Source organism: Amblyraja radiata, chromosome 5 (assembly GCF_010909765.2).
Source record: "Amblyraja radiata isolate CabotCenter1 chromosome 5, sAmbRad1.1.pri, whole genome shotgun sequence".
NCBI lineage: Eukaryota > Metazoa > Chordata > Chondrichthyes > Rajiformes > Rajidae > Amblyraja > Amblyraja radiata.
In genome coordinates, this window is record NC_045960.1 from 58,667,779 (window position 1) to 58,685,603 (window position 17,825).

Below are 17,825 nucleotides of genomic sequence, written 5' to 3' on the forward strand. Positions count from 1 at the left end.
TGATTGGCAATTAATTTTCCCTGGAAGTCTGCTGGACAGGTTTAAGAATGAACCGTTTAAATTTGCACTATTTGTAAATGCTACATTTCAAGTACCTGATAATACAACACGTTGAGATCTACTTTATTATTGAGTTCATAGAAACAGAACGTAGACAAATGTGACATTTTTATTCTGATATCAAAGTAATACTACAAAAGACTGCTGGTGTGAACAAATAAAGGTGTATCATAAAATTAGATTGGAAGACATTGGATTTATTCACTTCTGTCCTTGGAAAATCCATTCCATATCTTCTAATTTACATTCATTGATGATAGTCTCAGTTTGGTCCAAGGCACGGATCAGGACTAACATCTTCAGCATTTTTATTGCTTCTCTAGGAAGATAGGGAGCAAAATTGTTAATGAATGAAAATGGTATGATACTGCTTTTGTAGTCTGCATAACAGATGCATGTGCTTTATAGGCAAGCCCTGCATTGTCAGGCAAAACTACATGGCAGATTTAGATAAAGAAATAGCCAGAGTTAACCATTTAATAGCCAGAGTTAACCCTTTAAGACTACACACAAAGGAAGAGCACAGAACTAGGCCCGTTAGTTAATCCATGCCAACCATAAATTTACACTGGGTCCCAACCCAAAACATTGCCCATGTCCTCCAGAGATGCTGCCTAACCTACTGAGTTACTCCAGCATCTGTGGTTCTTTGTGTGTACATAATTTTACACTACTACAATAATCCAAGTTTATTCTCCCATCAACCTACCTGTACACCAGGGGCAATTTACAATGGAAAATTGCCTACCCAGTCATACATCCTTCAGGTGTGGAAATAAAGCAGATTCTGGTACAGTAGTAGTACCACTGCCATGACTAATCCTATGCAATATAATTCTATCTTTTCCCTAATCCTTTGACCCCTTTAATATCGAGAGGTCTATAATTATCTATTGATTAAAAAGAATGACAACCACCACATCACTTTGTTAGAGATTTCCAAATAGCCTGAATGGGTAAAAAAAACGAATGCGTCTTAAATTGTTTGTGCCTTATTTAAAGACCATGAAATCCCCAGTTGTGAACTCATCCAGAAAAAAAACTCACCTAGTATCTTCCCGGGTGACCCCAGTCAGAATTCTGCTGTTCTAATGAATAGGGGCTTTGCCGATTAAATATCTCCTCATGACTGATGAGGCAAACCAGGAACAAATCTTTGCTGTACTCCCTTGTATAGCATGTATTCCTTCCCTGGGGAAAAGAGGCCAATGCTGTACCCAATGCCTCTGATGTTGTCTCACTACAGCCCTTTATAATTGTAATAAGACATCCTTGCTCTTTTGCTCATCTATTTGGAATGGAGACCCAGAATACTATCACTAGTCCTCCAAATTGGTAGCTGCAATGCACACTAGCTTTCAGTGCCTTGTTTAGTTTAGAGATACAGCGCAGAAACAGGCCCTTAGGCCCACCGGATCCACGCCTACACACACAAGGGACAATTTTACCAAGCCAATTTACCTACAAACCTGTACGTCTTTGGAGTGTGGGAGGAAACCGAAGATCTCGGAGAAAACCCATGCAGGCCACTTGTGCTAGTGAAACTGCTGTGTCACAGGACCAATTCTGACCTCCAGGGTTGTGCTTTTATTGAAGGAGGGCTATAAAGGAGTACATGGGAACGATAGACCAGTAAACCCAACATCTGTAAGCTAGTTACTGGAGGGGATTTGGGGGTGAGGGGAAAATATACACGCATTTGGAAAGATGGGTTGATTAGGGATGGTCAGAACGACTTTGTGCATGGAAGATAATGTCGTACAAATTTAAGTTTTTTTGAGGAGGTAATCAAGAAGGTTGATGATGGCAGGGCCATGGACAGTTTCTGCGGACTTCAGCAAGGCCTTTAAGGTTCTGCATGGTAGGCTGCTCTGAAAGGTTTGATCACATGGGATCCAGGGAAAGCTAGCCAACTGAATACAGAATTGGTTTGAGATCAGAAGCAGACGGTGATGGCGCTGGGATTTTCAGGCTGGAGGTCAGTGACTACTGGTGTGCCTCAGGGATCAGCATGGAGCCCATTGCTGTTTGCCATTTATATCAACTATTTGAATGAAAATGTACAAGGCATGGTTAGTTTGTATCATACTCCCAATTCCATGTTCAGTCTTGTCCCACGAAGGACCTTAAGAAAGCCATCCAAAATCCAAGCTCCTATGTCCTATACAGATCAAGGCATCATGGTGTAGGTTTATGTCTCGATCTTAATAGTTGTTGATGCATACAGCTAGAAACAAGCCCTTTAGTCCACTATGTTTATTTCAATCAACAAGTACCCATCTGCACTAGTTCTATTTACCAACAAAAGACTTGTAATCTACAACTTGACAATTCATGCTTATTTACTCAAATTTTGAAGAAATGCAGGAGATCATGTACATAAACAGAATACTATACCATCATTTTTTTAAATGTGTTATTTCTTTAAAAAACATTCATTTGTACACATGAATCAGTGTCCCAAAGCAATTTACAACCATTAAGTCATTTCTGAACTGCAGCCAAATAACGTAAATGAACTGGACAGCTAGTACTAATAAAGCCCCGTTCTGCGGATGAATGATCAAAATATGTTTTGGTGGTAATCATGGTAATCACTGAATATCAGACCAGACAATGAGGCAAACATGTCCCTTAAATCTATATGATCGTTTCAAACACAACAGAAAGTAAATTAATCTTTATATAATGTGTTGCATAAGGTATTTTCCCTTGATACAAAACACAAGTGTCATATTTATGTCAGGACTACAGATATACAGTAGAGAGCATATTAACAGGTTGCATCATGGCCTGGTTCGGCAACATGAATGCCAAGGAGCGAAGAGGACTGCAAAAAGTGGTGAACAAAACCTGGTCCATCACGGTTTCTGACTTCCCCACCATTGAAGGGATTTACAGGAGTCGCTGCCTCAAAAAGGCAGCCAGCATCATCAGAGACCTACACCACACTGGCCACACACTCATTTCGCCCCTGCCATCGGGAAGAAGGGACACTGGCCTGAAAACTAACATTCAGGAACAGCTTCTTCCCTGCAGCCACCAGGCTATGAAACAGTACAACCTCCAATAAGCTCTGAACTACATAGATTTGTGGGCATTGGTTGTGTCTTTTTCCACTATTATTATTTGTTTTTTATGTGTACATGTTTGTGTGTGTGTGTGTGTGTATTATATATAATGTATATGTGTGTACAGTATATGTATACATACACTGAAATATTTTGCCTTGTTTATTATATTGCTTACAGTGTACTATGTTTACATATTCTGTTGTGCTGCTGCAAGTAAGAATAGCATTGTTCTATCTGGGACATATGACAATAAAACTCTTGACTTTCCTCTTGATTTATGTTCGAGACTGAATGATCCCGTCCGAAATATCACCTATATCAATATATCAGGGAATAACTATGTTAGTTCTGCATCAGCAGCATTTAATTCACCTTTCAACATTTTTCATATCTTGCGACTTTGCACTATTTTCATAACCTTTACGTATAGATTGCACCAGATATTTACACAAGTTTTCCAGTTGAGGTATGCTACTCCGTGTCTCTGGATTTTCAAACCAGCTCTTGGGAAAGCAAGCTATTATCTGCAAGCAAAAGGAACAAAAAGAAAATCAATATTTTTGCAACCTACCCAGAAAACTGATCAGTTTGAAACTACCAACGTTGTTAAAATAATTCTAGTTCTGTTACTGAAGCAAATGAGAATGTAGATGATACCCTTAAAGACAACAGTTACAATAATTTACATCCTGGGAACCAAAAATGCCAGTTTTGTGGGAAAATTATATAATCTTGTCTGCATGAAACTACACTAATGGATTCAATTAAACGAATACTCAACAGTACAATCATAGGAGATATTTGAATCTGACGATCAATGGTAATCACGTAACTTAGCAAAGATCTAAGGTTAGCCCAATACCTTGTTTATATAATTTTGTTTTCTTGTTAACAAACCAATATTATATACTAGAAATTTTACTGAAAATCAAAATGTTAGTATTGAATCAGGAACCATTTCAGAAAGATAACAATAGACTCTGGGATTCTAATATGCTTGATCAAAATATTTTTAAAATGCTTTATACTAATCCTAAATATTCATTTACAAAATGGCAAAAATGTTTTCTTTGTGAAACCATAACTAAACATTTCAAGGCCATCATTTACCGTTTCACATTTTTCTATATTTTCTGGATTGTGTGGAGAAGTTTGAAGGATTCGTAAAATGTAGCGATTGAATAGTTTGTCCAGTCCCAAGTTCTGTAGAATCTTTTCTGGTAATAAGCCATCCCATTGTAGAATATTACCCAACAGCTAAAAGCAAAACAAAGTTATAAAATTCAAATATTCCTTTTTAATGAGCGTATTAAAGAAATCATATTATGTAAATATTATAAAAGGAATGGGGTTTTTGAATTTTATTCTTATGGAAATAGATATAAAAATATTTATTTGACATCAATCTATTGTGTTTAATTAGTGAAATGAATATTCAAAGCAGAGACAGGGAAGAACAGGAACACTAGAATGCAAATTCGACATGACAATATCTTTAACCTCGACTCTCTGCCATTCTAATACTACATAATGTGTTCTATAGTTTCAATTTCCTTCCCAATTAACAATGATGCGATCATTTTCTTCATTCTTTATTCCATTAGATTTCTGATTTATTTTGTTGTATTCTTGCTTTTAATTTTTTTCCCCCCATTCTCCAGATTGGAGCTTCATGTTTTTGGTTTGAAAAATCAGGCAAGTAAATAGTTTATACAGCAGGAAACTGAATCTGTTCTGAGTACTCAACTGGAGAGCTGAGCACAGCTGATAACATCCCAGTGAGAAATGCCAGATCCCCAGATTGCATTCCCCAACTCTGTGTATTTATGTAGGAAGAAACTGCAGATGCTACTTTAAACGGAAGATAGAAACAAAAAGCTAGAGTAACTCAGCGGGACAGACAGCATCTCTGGAGAGAAGGAATGGGTGACGTTTCCGGTCGAGTCCCTTCTTCAGACTGGTTAGGGATAAGGGAACTGAGAGATATAGACTATGATGTGGAGAGATAAAGAACAATGAATAAAAGATATGCCAAAAAGTAACGATGATAAAGGAAGCAGGCCATTGTTCGCTGTTTGTTGGGTGAAAATGAGAAGCTGCCGCTTCTTTGGGGGGGGGGGGGGGGGGGGGAGGGGGTATAGAGAGAAGCGAATGCTGGGCCTACCTGGTGAGAGAAATCAAGATTCATACCACTGGGCTGTCAGCTGCCCAAGCGAAATATGAGATGCTGTTCCTCCAATTTGCGTTTAGCCCCACTCTAACAAGAGAGGAGACCGAGGACAGAAAGTTCTGTGTGGGAATGGGAAGGAGAATTAAATTGTCCGGCAACCGGGAGATCAGGCAGGTTCAGGCGGGCTGAGCGAAGGTGTTCAGCAAAGGTCTTCGTTTGGTCTAGCCGATGTAAAAGATGTCCACATCTTGAACAACGGATACAGTAGATGAGGTTGGAGGAGGTGCAAGTGAACCTCTGCCTAACCTGAAAGGTCTGACGGGGTCCCTGGACACAGTCGAGGTAGGAGGTATAGCGACAGGTGTTGCATCTTTTGCAGTTGCAGGGGAAGGTACCTGGGGAGGGGGTGGGAAGGGATGAGTTAACCAAGAAGTTGCAGAGGGAACGGTCTCTCTACGGAAGGCGACAGATGGGAAAATGTGGCTAGTGGTAGGATCCCGTTGGAGGTGGCGGAAATTCGGGGGATTATGTATTGTATGCGACGGCTGATAGGGTGGAAGGCAAGGACGAGGGAGACTCTATCTCTGTTGCGACTGGGGGGAGGGGGGCAAGGGCGGAGCTGTGAGGTTCCGAGTGATGGCCTCATCAATGATGGGAGAGGGGAACCTCTGTTCCCTAAAGAATGAGGACATCTCGGATATCCTGGTATGGAACACCTCATCTTGGGTGCACGGAGGAATTGGGAGTAGGGGATAGAGTCTTTACAGGAAGCAGGGTGGGAAGACCAGTAGTCAAGATACTTGTGGCAGTCAGTGGGTTTGTAATAGACGTCAGTCAATATTTATGATCACAAACTAAATGTCTCTTTTATCTAGACCAATCCATTTCATTTTATAAAGTTTCAATCTAGTAGGTACCAGGAACATTAATTGTACATATTTAGCATCTGCTTGTTCATCGGTATGGGAAAGTTTATTTAACTGATTGCACTGACTGGAAAGTGTTAAGTAATATTCTGGGGATGGGAGATTGCAACCTTCACGTGGTACGACCTGTTTCTACAAATGCAATCAACCCGGCGTGCACAATCAAATAAGATTAAATAGAACAAGTTGTCCGACAACTTTAGGCTGTGCACGCCATACGCAAGAAGAAGAAGTAATATTCTTACACTCTATAATAATGAAGCAATGTGGACACAAATATGAAAATAATTGGTAAAAGGTAACATTTACTTCAGGCACTCTGAAGATAAACTGTCAGAAAATACAATCTTCGTTCTCACCTTCACAGATGACCAAAGCTGTCTTTCCTGGAACTGAGAATGAATTGATGCTTGATCTTCCAATAAACTATTAAAATAAAGTAAGTAGAAGTGAACTTGAAAGACACACTAAACCAAAAATATGCAGCTTCTACAACTCAATGGTTTAACACCCTCTAGAAAAATCTAAACTTGCAAATTTGTGACATGTTATTCAAATGATGGCTACATTTTGGGAGGTGCAAGGACATTTTATCCGTAGAAAGACTAAATTTGGTTTCATATAAATCTTTTGAAATGGAAAAAAAAGGTTGATAATCCAATGAAGCTGGTAATGTTCAATAAATGTTATCTATCCATCTATCTATCAATGTTATCTATCAATGTATCTATCTATCTTTTATAACTATAAAACTCCGATCTTGTGTGTGTGTGTTTATTTGTTTGTGTGTGATCACATCTACTTGAAGAAACAACACGCTAACAGGAAATGTTTACATATTGCGGTAGAGATTTACCCCATGGAGTCAAAAATCAGCTTACCTGAAAATGTCCTGCTTTATTTCTTGAGTAATTAATAAAAATGTTTACAAATACGATCCAACTTTCGGGGGGGGGGGGGGGGGATGGAAGAGAGGCCGGGGTGGAGAGAGGCCGGGGTGGATGGAGGCCGGGGGGGAAGAGGGGGGGGGGGGGGAAAGAGGGATGCCGGGGGAGGAAGAGAGAGGCTGAGGTAGAGAGAGGCGGGTAGAGAGAGGCGGGGAGGGGGGGGGGGAAAGAGGGGGAGAGGGGGGGTGGAAGCGAGGCCGGGGGGAAAGTGAGGCCGGGGGGGAGAGAGGAGGCGACCGAGGAGCCGAGAGAAATCCCCCAGAGAAAGCGATGCCCGAGCGTCTTTTGAATAACGAGGGGAAGGGGGGTGGACGCAACAGCAGCAAGCAAATCCATTGTGACGTCATCAGCGAAAGAGCCAGTTTATTTTTAAAGTTATATCAGATTTGTGAACATTTTCACAAATAACTCAAGAAATAAAAGCTCAAAATTTTCGGATAAGGCAATTTCGGACTCCTGGGGATAAATCTCTATCGGAATATGTGAACATTTTACTGTTAGCACGTCGTTTTTTCGAGAAGATGCGATTATACACACATACACGCACACATCCAAGATGAGAGTTTTAATAGTTAATAGAAGATAGATGCCATTCTGTGGAGAGCATTATAAAAAAGGGTACTTTTCAATGGAAATCTGAAGCTATTAATACAGATTTTCAATCGCCACTCAAAGTATTGAAGTAAATGTCTGTTGAGAGTTTAAAAATAATTGAATAATTGACCAGAAAGCATTGTTGGAGAAAATCTGAAATATATTTTGCATGGAGAATGAATTGAACAACTGTTTGAAATCAGGTAGTGTTTTTGAAGCCTGTTGATTTGTTGTAAATTTCTACAATTCTATAATGGTTATAAACTGTAAAAGTAGAGAATGCTTTTAAAAAAAAAACAGAATTTTGTCAACCAATCTCCATAATTTATTAAGGGAGAAGAGAGAGGGAGAATTATGTTGAGGAAGAAGGAAATTCGTAAATTTATATCTTGGCTAGTTCTGGCTAAATGCATTTTCTGGTTGAGAAAATACAAATAGGAGGGGGGGGGGGGGGGGGGGGGGGGGGCGGGGAGATAGATGGCAATGCCTCTTCAGTTGTTCCAGCACCAGTAATATCTGTACCCTAATTTAAATTGGGACATAAGGTCAATCTGCTCGTTTGTCAACAATGTGGGTATTAAAGAAAAATAAAGGCAAAACTAAATCATCAAATGCTTATTCATGTAATTTTTCATATTCATTAAAATAGTTCTAGTTTAATAGCCTAAAGACTCATTTTGACAGAGTGAAGACAGGATGAACCTCATCCATGGTGCTTAGATGGCACATGCATAAATAGAAATAATTAACTTTTGGGTGGGCTGTAGTGGTGCAATCAGCATCCAAGATAACATTAAAATTACGATAACGGAAGCATTTAGAACATTTTACATTTACAGTTTCTCGATACATTTGCAACTGTTGAAAATAAAGGGTTTTGGGTGGGGGTTTGGTGAGGAGATAGAGGCAGGCTTTAAGGCTTTTTCTATGAAACTATTCTTCAATTCTGCTGTAGATTCTTATTAAGAATGTTGAATAACAATGTTTGCTCAAGAGTTATAGGAAGTGCAGTGGTCAAGTTGCTGCCTCACAGTGACAGAGACCCTGTTTCGATCCTGACTACAGGTGCTGTCTGTACGGATTTGTACATTCTCCCCATGACCTGCGTGGGTTTGCTAGTGGTCAAAATGCTAGTGGTCAAAATGCATAAAAGTGAATAAATCCCTGGTGCCAAACCATATTTATCCTAAGTCATTGTGGGAAGCCACGGACGAAATTCCCAGGGCTCTGGAAGAAATATTTGTATCATAGTTGGCCAAGAAAGAGGTGCTTCAAGATTGGAGGTTGGCTAATATTGTGCTTCCTTTTTGAGAAATCTACAAGGATAAGCGAGGGATTTAAAAAATATAAAAATGTACAACCATTTTCTTTACAATCTCTGGAAGATGAAAACGTGATACAGTATAAATGATGGCTTTAAAATATAACATTTTGGAATTTCATATATTATATATTTGTGATATGCTTGAGGGAATGAGAGGGGGAAATGAGAATATCAAAATGTTTCATTCACCTTTTTTGATAGAGAGGAATGAAAACGTCTTCTTCTACAGACATAGTCATTCTCAGGATAATACTTTTTCTCAGAGCCTAATTGAAGGCAAATGGTCAAAATGTTAAAACATGCAGTATCTTCTTGGAAATATTTCAGTGTATAGCCAAGTATCTATATCTTAAAGAAAACATTTAATAGAAACATAGAAAATAGGTGCAGGAGTAGGCCATTCGGCCCTTCGAGCCTGCACCGCCATTCAATATGATCAAGGCTGATCATGTATCAAATGATTCAATGTATATCTGTTTGAACATTAGCATTCTTCTACAATAACTCAATAACAAATTGCCCTAAGGTATAAATTGCTGGTGTTTGAATTTCAGAATGGCTGAAATCAGTAAAGGATTTAACAGAAGACAAATCTCGAAACTCAGCTTTGCCATCTGTCAGTCTGTCAGTGACGTTTCAGGACAATAGCTCCGCAATACACCTCCTCACTCAAATACTATTTGAACTTTGTTACTGAACTCAAGGGAATGGAGGGCCTGTGAGACGGCCGTTCCATATCCAGTCCATGTATAATGAGGTTTAGGTCAAACACCACAGAGAGTGCTTCAGGCAGTGGAGCCAGTCCCTCACGATTTGTCTCAAGGTATTCATTCAGAACTCTAACTTACCAAAAAGAAAAAAAACTTGACCTTGTGCTGTTGAGGTTCATTTCGCAGACAAATGACAGCGCAAGCGATAGTGAGGCATCACTGCCGAATGAGCTAAATGTGCCCTATGATAATTTTGAGAGGGAGAACATTAATGTGCCTTCTCCAGCCCACATAGCACCTGATAGCATGGCAATCTCAGTCACCAAGGCTGACGTAAGAAGATCCGTCATGAGGGCGAACCCTGGGAAAGCGTACAGACATGATGGTGTACCTGGCCTCATTCTTAAAACCTATGCAGACCAACCTTAAACACTGGACACTTCTTCAACTTCTCATTAACCAGGTCTGAGGTTCCCATCTGCTTTACCCTACTGGTACCCAAGAAGGTGACATACTTCAATGACTACCGACAGGCAGCACCAATGTCCATGGTGATGAAGTGTTTTGAGAGATTGGTTAGGGCACACATCAACTTCTACCTTAGCAAGGACAATTTGCCTTCCACAATAGATCAACAGGAGATGCAATCTCACCAGCTCCACACTCTGCAGTGGGCGTCTTAGACAATAAGAACACGTACATTAGGCTATCGTTCTTCAACTACAGTTGAGTGTTCAATACCATTATCCCCTCAAACTCTGGGAGCTGGGTCTCCACTCACCCCCATGCAACTGAATCCTCGTCTTCCTCATTGGGAGACCACAATCAGTACAAATTGGCAACAACAGATCCTCCTCGATAACTATTAGCAATGGAGCACCTCAGGTCTGTGTGCTCAGCCCACTACTGTACTCACTCTACACCCAAGACCGTGTAGCCAGACAGATCCAACGCCATCTTTAAATTCACCAACAATACCCCTGTTGTTGGACGAATAAGTCGGAGTACAGGAGGGAGATTGAAAATCTAATTGAATAGTGCCAGAATAAAAACCTTACACTCAATGTCAGCATGATCAATTACAAAATGTGGAGGATGTTGACTGATCTATCACGGGTACTGACCTCCCCTCCATCAAAGGGATCCACAAAAAACGCAGCCATCGTAGACCTTCACTATCCAGGGCTGCTCTCATTTCACTTACCATCAGGAAGAAGGTATGGTGGCCTGAAAACCATGGCCACCAGTTTCAAGCATAACTTCTTCCCAACAACAATCAGGCTCTTGAACATGACACGACACTAATCGATGAGCGATATCCTTTCTTGGATTGCACTGAGAGGATTTTTGCAGTAGTATTACAATGATTAATTTATTGAATTGTTGTTTATTATTGTTCATCTATGTGTATTGTATTACAGGCCTGTTACGCTGCTGCTAGTAAAAATGTCATTGTTCTGTTGTCGGTACTTATGACAATTAAACACTCTCGACTCAAGACTGACTGCTGGCTTCTTTTGATAAATACACGGGCTAAGTAATAAGGCTGCTGTTATAAGGAGATGGAATAGTATTGAAAGAATATTAACTCTGACATTAGCTCTTGACTCAGCACGATTCCTTTACCTGTGAGGCTTTGCTTTGTTCTTCTTTGAAAACATCATAATCCTCTTCCAGATTTCTGCAGATTTTTACTAAACTCTGTGTTTGTGAAGATGATAAAGGATCCCACACATGAATTATAAAACCTGGAAAAGTAAAATTAATTTAACCTTGGCTTTCACAAATAGCTTGTATATTAAACGAGTGTAATTATATATTTTAATTAAATGTAATAATATAAAAGACATGCATACAACATTATTTCCATTACTATCACTAAACAATTAAAACCATAACCACCATTTCCATGAAATACTCAAACGCAAGCAAAATACTGTTGACATTGGAAATATGAAGTAAACCAAGACGTTGGAAATGCTCATCAGTATTTATAGTTCTTATGCAAAGCACTTGGGTTGAAATGATCTCTAACCTTTTCTGTTCCAACTACAATAAATAAAAAAACCCAAAGCAAGAATATTTTGATATTGTTAAATTACCTTCAATTTTAGAAATTATGGTTTTTTCAATTACTGTCCGAAGTAACGTTGCATCAGACTTATCACTTTTCTTGAATTCGTCATCTTCCAGGTGACAGTACTCCTCCACAGCTGAAATCCATGGCATTTCTGACAAGTACGAGTAATCATGCTAAACAACAAAAATGGATTTTAGGAATCTGCAGTCTTTGCCACTTACATTTAACTCTTGTAGCGGCACCAAACGTGGTGAATAAACAGTTGCTTTATTCAGACATAATAGGTTTGAAATACATACACGTTGGTCCTCTAACATATTGTCATTGCTGCTGCAGCTGAGCGAGAGTGTTGTCTCGAGCTCACCTACCTGTCGACTGATGATCTCCAGGTGAGATCTGCTTATGTAGCAGGACACTCCCCTTAACCCATGTTACGTGACAGCCCTCGTAACCACTGACAAGGGTTCGACCGTAAGTTCGACCGTAAGTGATCTGACTATCAGCTGAATCCACACATGAAGCATTGCTACATATTGGGGTGGCAGTAATGGTGCAGGTAGTGCAGCTGTCACACAGCTCCAGCGAACCAAGTTTGACCCTCAGCTGGTGCCGTCTCTCTGAAGTTTGCACATTCTTTCGGTGATCATGCGGGTTTCATCTGGATGCTGTTTTCTCACATATCTCAGACACGCCCTTTAATCAGTTAAATTAGATACTGTAAACTAGTGCAGGTAGGTGGTAGAAGAATGAGGGGTGGGGAGGGGATGTGCAACAGAATAGATTGCAGGAAAATAGGTGGGAGAATGCAAATGGTCTATAGTGCCCTCCATAATGTTTGGGACAAAGACCCTCATTTATTTATTTGCCTCTGTACTTCACAATTTGAGATTTGTAATAGAAAAAAATTACATGTGGTTAAAGTGCACATTGTCAGATTTTATTAAAGGGTATTTTTATACATTTTTGTTTCACCATTTAGAAATTACAGCAGTGTTTATACATAGTCCCCCCCCCCCCCATTTCAGGGCACCATAATGTTTGGGACAGGTGTATGTAATTGCTCAGGTGTGTTTAAATGCCTCCTTAATGCAGGTATAAGAGAGCTCTCAGCACCTAGTCTTTCCTCCAGTCTTTCCATTACCTTTGGAAACTTTTATTGCTGTTTATCACCATGAGGACCAGAGTTGTGCCAATGAAAGTCAAAGAAGCCATTATGAGACTGAGAAACAAGAATAAAACTGTTAGACATCAGCCAAACCTTAGGCTTAGCAAAATCAACTGTTTGGAACATCATTGAGAAGAAAGAGAGCACTGGTGAGCTTACTAATCGCAAAGGGACTGGCAGGCCAAGGAAGACCTCCACAGCTGATGACAGAAGAATTCTCTTTATAATAAAGAAAAATCCCAAACACCTGTCCGACAGATCAGAAACACTCTTCATGAGCCAGAAATACAGTGGCTACACTGCAAGATGCAAACCACTGGTTAGTCGCAAAAATAGGATGGCCGGGTTACAGTTTGCCAAGAAGTACTTAAAAGAGCAACTACAGTTCTGGAAAAAGGTCTTGTGGACAAATGAGATGAAGATTAACTTCTATCAGAGTGATGGCAAGAGCAAAGTATGGAGGGGAGAAAGAACTGCCCAAGATCCAAAGCATACCACCTCATCTGTGAAACACGGTGGTGGGGGTGTTATGGCCTGGGCATATATGGCTGCTGAAGATACTGGCTCACTTATCTTCATTGATGAAACTGCTGATGGTAGTAGCATAATGAATTCTGAAGTGTATAGACAAATCCTATCTGCTCAAGTTCAAACAAATGCTTCAAAACTCATTGGCCGGCGGTTCATCTACAGCAAGACAATGATCCCAAACATACTGCTAAAACAAGAAAGGAGTTTTTCAAAGCTAAAAATGGTCAATTCTTGAATGGCCAAGTCAATCACCCGAACTGAACCCAATTGAGCATACCTTTTATAGAAACATAGAAACATAGAAATTAGGTGCAGGAGTAGGCCATTCGGCCCTTCGAGCCTGCACCGCCATTCAATATGATCATGGCTGATCATCCAACTCAGTATCCCGTACCTGCCTTCTCTCCATACCCTCTGATCCCCTTAGCCACAAGGGCCACATCTAACTCCCTCTTAAATATAGCCAATGAACTGGCCTCGACTACCCTCTGTGGCAGGGAGTTCCAGAGATTCACCACTCTCTGTGTGAAAAAAGTTCTTCTCATCTCGGTTTTAAAGGATTTCCCCGTTATCCTTAAGCTGTGACCCCTTGTCCTGGACTTCCCCAACATCGGGAGCAAACTTCCTGCATCTAACCTGTCCAACCCCTTAAGAATTTTGTAAGTTTCTATAAGATCCCCTCTCAATCTCCTAAATTCTAGAGAGTATAAACCAAGTCTATCCAGTCTTTCTTCATAAGACAGTCCTGACATCCCAGGAATCAGTCTGGTGAACCTTCTCTGCACTCCCTCTATGGCAATAATGTCCTTCCTCAGATTTGGAGACCTCAGATTTTATATGCTGAAGAGAAAACTGAAGGGGACTAGCCACCAAAACAAGCATAAACTAAAGATGGCTGCAAAACAGGCCTGGCAGAGCATCACCAGAGAAGACACCCAGCAACTAGTGATGTCCATGAATCGCAGACTTCAAGCAGTTATTGCATGCAAAGAATATGCAATAAAATACTAAACATGACTACTTTCATTTACATGACATTGCTATGTGCCAAACATTATGGTGCCCTGAAAATGGGGGACTATGTATAAACACTGCTGTAATTTCTATATGGTGAAACCAAAATGTATAAAAATGGGCGTCATTAAAATCTGACAATGTGCACTTTAACCACATGTGATTATTTTTATTACAAATCTCAAATTGTGGAGTACAGAGGCAAATAAATGATGGGTCTTTGTCCCAAAAATTATGGAGGGCACTGTAAATGCGAATGGTCTTAAGCCAGCATAAACATGATGAGTGAATGGCCTCTCTATACAATAAAACATGAAATGTGATGTTGTTAATAAATACCACCAGGACTTCCTGCTTCATAGCAAACAACGCAACAAAAGCTTTTCACTATCCCCTCGGTACACGCGACAATAAACTAAACTGAACTGAACTTAGACCACTTCATTCACTCGACTAGAGTCCGAGAACACTAACGCAATTATCAAAAAAGCTCATCAGCGCCTCTACTTCCTGAGAAGATTACAGAGATTCGGATTGTCAAGGAAGACTCTCTCTAACTTCTACAGGTGCACAGTAGAGAGCATGCTGACCGGTTGCATCGTGGCTTGGTTCTGCAATTTGAGCGCCCTGGAGAGGAAAAGACTACAAAAAGTAGTAAACACTGCCCAGTCCATCATCGGCTCTGACCTTCCTTCCATCGAGGGGATTTATCGCAGTCGCTGCCTCAAAAAGGCTGGCAGTATCATCAAAGACCCACACCATCCTGGCCACACACTCATCTCCCTGCTACCTTCAGGTAGACGGTACAGGAGCCTGAAGACTGCAACAACCAGGTTCGGGAATAGCTACTTCCCCACAGCCATCAGGCTATTAAACCTGGCTCGGACAAAACTCTGATTATTAATAACCACTTTCTGCTATTTGCACTTTATCAGTTTATTTATTCATGTGCGTATATATTTATATCATGGTATATGGACACATGTATCTGTTTTGTAGTAAATGCCTACTATTTTCTGTGTGCTTAAGCAAAGCAAGAATTTCATTGTCCTATACAGGGACACATGACAATAAACTCACTTGAACTTGAACAAGTGGTAGATACTCTTTGTTTTACTTTCATAGCATATGCTTATGTTAAACTCTATCGTGTATTGTGTTCTTTTTTATTCGTATGGCTGTATGGTAACTCAAATCTCACTGTACCAATTGGTGCATGTGACAATAAATGTAATCTGAACTTGAACTATGCCACCAGAGTCAATTTGTAACTAAATGGTCAACCGCTAACTGTAAAGTTTCAGACAGCTTTACTCTGAAGTGTGCAATGTTTTCATTGCTATCTTTGCGAGGGCAAATCTCATTAGAGATGTACACTGCAGAACACAACTGCATCAATGCCAGTCTGTCAATACTTTTAGACAGTCACACTTTTGAGGAAGCAGAAACAAGCTGATCGACTTGTAGTGTCATCAAGGTTGTCTGAAGAGATCATGCTCAGAAAAAATGAAAACCTGGTGAAAGGAAGAAAATAAAACTAAGAATTTATTTTATTAGTAACTAAATAGGTTTGCCTCAGTGCAGGCATCAACAAAGGATTTGCCAACTGACAGTCCAATGATAACTGGTTGTTGCCACTACATTATTCATACAGCATAAAAAACAGGTTCAATAAATAAAGGTTTATTGAGGTTCCGTAATTCCATCAAGAATATCCAAAAGTGTAAGAGTGGGTATTGTATGTGTTCTCAAACCACTGTCAATATTTCTGAATATTTGCAACACTTAGTTGGAACACAAACTCCCAATTGCCACACAGCTTTACTATTCACCTCAGTGGTTTCTTATAGTTTACTTCCTGGAGGCAAAAACCCACCGATCAGTGTGTTCCTAGCTGGGTAGGCCAGAGGCTTTGGAAGGAGAGAGTGCTGTAGCCACATGATACATTGCCCTGCTACCGTTATTGTTATAAAAGCAGAACGTGTTAGAAATACTCAGCATATCCAGGCAGCTTCTTCAGAGAGAGTTAACATGTCAGGTCAACCTGAAGATGAATCACCTGGAGGCATCAGTCAAAATACCACCCAACTGTTTCATTTGTTCAAATACCATGATCAACCAGGGGATGTGACCAGAGTGTGCAGAATGACATGCAGAGCTTTCTAACATAAGGCATACTTCCACACCTAAAGAGCTATCCTCTCCTATCTTATAATGAAGATTTATAAACTCAATCTGTGGGATAAATGTTTTTCTCTGGAAGTTTTATGATTATTTTTATGATTACTGATTTAATACCTACTTTTAGAGGATTCCATCCAATCAGTTGCAAACGGATTAAAGGATTGAGGATTTTTTGAAGACAGAGTCCAATATAAGCACTGTAATATGAATCCGGAAATTTCTCCCGCCACTGTTTAAACTTGGCAAAAATGTTGTCAAAACTGTAAAAGTCTTTATGTACATCCTGGAAAATCTTCCTGGATTCCTTCAGAATGTGATCTATGTTAAATCAAAAAAAGGTTTGTTCAAATAAGAGAAGGATTAAAAAAAATCACAAAAAAGATGGAACAAAATAAACATTAAAACCCAGCTGACAAGTTACAGATCAAAGCATAAAAGATAAAAACCACCTTGTTGAGAATCTGTACCCAAACTGTATTTTATGGTGATTTAAGCTTTGATTATTAAGATTTTAGTTTTTTTTTTTAAATTGCTAGTTCTAATTGTGCATCTCAAGGCACAAATGTTTGTGATATTTCGCAATTACCATGCCTGCTGCCGACACACTTGTCAATATTTTTGGCAGCAGGAAAGAGATGATGCCTTGTAGCACTAAATGCACAGACAAATTTCATATGGTCTTTGAGGAAGAAAAGTATGACACAATCTTAATTATAAGATTATAATCCATATATGAATAAAGTAGAAAATCAACAGCTGCGAGTACAAAATGCTGCTTTGCAAAGTATGTGTCACCTAACTGTATAGAAACATAAGACGTTTCATTAAAATGGAAAATAAGAAAGTGAAATAGTCCACATCCAACAGATCTGGCAGGACAAATCCAGAAAACAGTAATATATGCTTACCTTCTTTGTCATGGAACTCAGATATCTCAGCTGGAGACACTTCATCATCACTGGACAAGTATTTGTGATGGTCTGCTTCCTTGCCTGCCAGCCTTCTTAAGTGTTCCTTATGAGCCCTAGGCAGCAACAATATACGAT

General features: G+C 39.7%; 1 protein-coding gene across 2 annotated transcripts in view; it reads right to left on the reverse strand.

The window, feature by feature from the left end:
* Nucleotides 1–151: 151 nt before the first annotated feature.
* Nucleotides 152–17,825, reverse strand: part of gcfc2 (GC-rich sequence DNA-binding factor 2) — a 47,233-nt gene continuing 29,559 nt past the window's right edge. For both annotated transcript variants that reach the window (XM_033021305.1, XM_033021303.1), the window contains 9 exons: nt 17,688–17,803; nt 16,898–17,097; nt 11,908–12,058; nt 11,432–11,553; nt 9,285–9,361; nt 6,590–6,656; nt 4,245–4,391; nt 3,507–3,658; nt 152–379 (listed from right to left, as the gene is read on the reverse strand). In XM_033021305.1, the coding sequence (XP_032877196.1) occupies nt 262–379; nt 3,507–3,658; nt 4,245–4,391; nt 6,590–6,656; nt 9,285–9,361; nt 11,432–11,553; nt 11,908–12,058; nt 16,898–17,097; nt 17,688–17,803 (1,150 nt within the window). In that variant the 3' untranslated portion in view covers nt 152–261. The remainder of the gene's footprint in view (nt 380–3,506; nt 3,659–4,244; nt 4,392–6,589; nt 6,657–9,284; nt 9,362–11,431; nt 11,554–11,907; nt 12,059–16,897; nt 17,098–17,687; nt 17,804–17,825) is intronic.